The sequence below is a fragment of the Echinops telfairi genome, unplaced genomic scaffold (assembly GCF_000313985.2).
Source record: "Echinops telfairi isolate 266 unplaced genomic scaffold, ASM31398v2 ScPeMD7_5868;HRSCAF=6743_1, whole genome shotgun sequence".
Classification (NCBI taxonomy): Eukaryota; Metazoa; Chordata; class Mammalia; order Afrosoricida; family Tenrecidae; genus Echinops; species Echinops telfairi.
In genome coordinates, this window is record NW_022109768.1 from 4,136,585 (window position 1) to 4,139,798 (window position 3,214).

Genomic DNA, 3,214 nt, shown 5'->3' on the forward strand with positions numbered 1-3,214 from the left:
CCCAAGGAAACAAAGGAGACTTGGTTGACATCCTTTACTACAGTCAGGTCTTCATCCCACGCTAACCTGGCCATTGGGATGCCCTCAAATGCCCTCCAGTAGGGAGTGCCCTCCAAAATGAAATCACAGTCACTGGCATAGAGTCTCGAACCAGGATACATCTCATAAGGAATTGTGGCTAGAAGGGCCATATTAATTGGCTATATCTCACCAGGATCTAAAGTCTTTTATTTTACAACAGTACTCCTAATGTTGTTTATCTTTGTGGCTAACTTTTTGAAAGAATCAGTTATCTTTATTCTCCATACTGCTACTAACTTGTTCCTTAATTCCTTTTATTTTCTATGCACTGGGAACTTTAGCAAAAGGCTTGCCTAGATTCAGGTAAAGTCTGTTTATCAATATCCTATAAGTGATTTTGCATTATCTCTAGAGCCACATGCTATTTGATTACTTCAGTAAGATGCTGGCAAGAAAAAAATCATTTGTCAATACAGTAGTACTATTTTTCTCCTTCTTTCAGGAGTCTCTGCCCTGGTGGCATTGTGGTTACACCTTGGGCTGTGGTCAGCAAGGAGAGCACTTCGAAACCATCAGGAGCTCCTGGGGAGAAAGAAGGGGATTTTTACTCCATCAAGAGTTAGTCTCAGAAATCCAGAGGGATAGTTCTACCCCGCCCTATGGGGTGCCATGAATCAGAATGGACCCAGGAGTCTGCATGGCAATGAGTTTGCAGTTTGGTTTTCAAGAGTCTGTAAGTGCCGCACCGGGTTAAGCACTGGGCCACTAACGGAAAAGCTGACCATTTGATTCCGCCCAGAGGCCCCTCAAAGCAGTGGTCAGGCTATCTACTTGGGAAAGATCCTGAAGTACACGGGTTGCCATGAGTCACACTCGACTCAATGACAACGGCTTTGTTTTGCTTGCTGTTTTCTCCCTTCCAATTGAGTAACATGCAGGTAACATGATGTTGTTGTTTTGGTGGTCAGCTGTGGCTGAGTCAACTCTGACTCACACTGACCTTCTGGATATCAGGACAAAACGCTGCCCGAGCCGGCGCCAAGTTCGGGATGGGATACGCAAGTACATCGTCTCTGCTGCGGGGGAGCGTTTCCCTCATTGTCACCGAGGGTCTACTGATGTCCTCTCCTAGTGATTGCCCTTTCCTTGCGACCCGTCCCAAGTAAGCGAGCCAAAGCGTGGGTGTCTTTGATTGAATTTCTGCTAGGACTGGTCTGCTAGTTCCTCCAGCAGTCTATGGCCTAGTCGATATTCTTTGCCAACACCAGAGTTTGAAATCTCTCCTTCTGTTTTCCTGTTTTATTGTCCAGCTTTTGTATGAGGCCAGTGAGAAGACCTTGACTTGGGTCGGGTGCACCTTAGTTATCAAAGTGCTATCCTTTGCTTTTAAATTTCAAAGAGGTCTACCCCAACAGCCTTGCCTAATGCACTATGTCCCTTGATTTCTCAACTGCTGCTCCTACGAATGTTGATTAATCATCAAGTGCAATGGAATCATTGACAGCATCGATTTCCTCTGCAGTTATCATGCTGTTTATTGGTACAGTTGTGAGAACTTTTCCTTTCTTGATATTCAGGTGTAATTCACACTGATCCTCACAGTAAAGGCTTTCTGTCACTTGTCGTTAGCGCGCAAGGTGGTTATCTGCACCTCAGAGGTTTCTGATGTGCCTTCCTCCCATCCTGATGGCAAAGTCTTCTTCATACCGTTCGCCTTCGTGGATTATTTGTCCCGCACACAGAGCGAATGAAAAAGACCCTCATTGTCATCAAGGGCATTCAAACTCAGAGCCACCCTACAGGGTGGAGTAGAACTGCCCCTGGGGGTGCTGAGAACATAAAACCTCACAGGAGCAGAGAGCGTCATCCTTCTTCCTCAGAGTAGCTGTGGTCTTGAACGACTGACCTGGGTGTTAGCACCCCAGCACCTAACCCCTATGCCACTATGCCACCAGTGCTCGCTTACAGATTGAACACGGTAAGATAAATCCTGCCACACACTCTAGTTCTGAATCAAGTAGCTATAGTATGGTACTATTTTATTTTTCCTTCAGCCTTTCAGCCAATGCTTTTAGCATCCATTAGTGCTCATGTGTGTATTGATTATGTAGTTGGGGGCTGCAAAATGGCTATTTCTTTTTCTAATTCTGGCGCTTTTCTACATTTTTAACTGACAATTCTTCTGCAAATGATTTGGTGTCTCAAGTAATACCCAACATTAACTTAGAATTTGTTTGTGACTCCTTCAGAGAATTAGCATTGTGGCTATTAAATACTTTGCGGCATTTGAATTTTGGAAATGAATATTGAGCAAATTTTTATTATGTGGCTCCTTTTAGCTAAGAATTATACAGCTGGAGATCTAGGGTGACCAAAACAGCACATAGTGTGCCTTTTTCACAGAGCCCTTTCTCTTTGCCCAAGAATCTATAATGATTCATGATGACCCATGTTCACCATAGAATGCTCTCAGCTGTAACCCTTATGGAAGCAAATTGCCAGATCTACCTTTTGGTGCATTTGAACTTCCAAGTCTTAGATGAGTTGTCAATATAAACCATCTGTGCCATCCAGGGACCCATGTCTTTCTGGTAGAGCCTAGAGTCTAGCTATAATCAGTATATACAGTATTTTAAAACATATATATTCCCCAAGGAAAATAATTTACTATGACCTGCTTAAAACTTTAGGCAGCGCTCTCTATCTTCTGGTGCCTGGCGCTCCGGGAGCTGAGGCATCGGTGCAGACGTGGCCAAGTCCAAGAACCACACCACGCACAACCAATTTCGGAAATGGCACAGAAACGGCATCAAAAAACCCCTGTCCCAACAAAACCAATCTCTGAAGGGGATGGACCCCAAGTTCCTGAGGAACATGCGCTTTGCCAAGAAGCACAAGAAGGGCCCGAAGAAAATGCAGGCCAACAATGCCAAGGCTGCGGCTGCTCGCACGGAGGCCATCGAGGATCTTGTGAAGCCCATCGAGGATCTTGTGAAGCCCACAGAGGTCAAGGTCAAGATCCCAATGGGCGTCAACCGCAAGCTCAGCCGACTGGCCTACATCGCCCACCCCAAGCTTGGCAAGCGGGCTTGGGCACGTATTGCCAAGGGTCTGAGGCTCTGCCGGCCCAAGGCCAAGGCACAAAGCAAGGCTGACGCTCCAGCCAAGGCCACGACTCCAGCAAAAGCTCCCA

At 46.0% G+C, this 3,214-nt stretch overlaps 1 protein-coding gene across 1 annotated transcript in view; it reads left to right on the top strand.

Annotated features, from left to right (window-relative positions):
- Positions 1-964: 964 nt before the first annotated feature.
- LOC101662461 (60S ribosomal protein L29-like) overlaps positions 965-3,214 on the top strand; it is a 3,871-nt gene continuing 1,621 nt past the window's right edge. Inside the window, exons 1-2 of the mRNA XM_045295802.1 lie at positions 965-1,079; positions 2,756-3,207. Coding sequence (XP_045151737.1) covers positions 965-1,079; positions 2,756-3,207 — 567 coding nt within the window. The remainder of the gene's footprint in view (positions 1,080-2,755; positions 3,208-3,214) is intronic.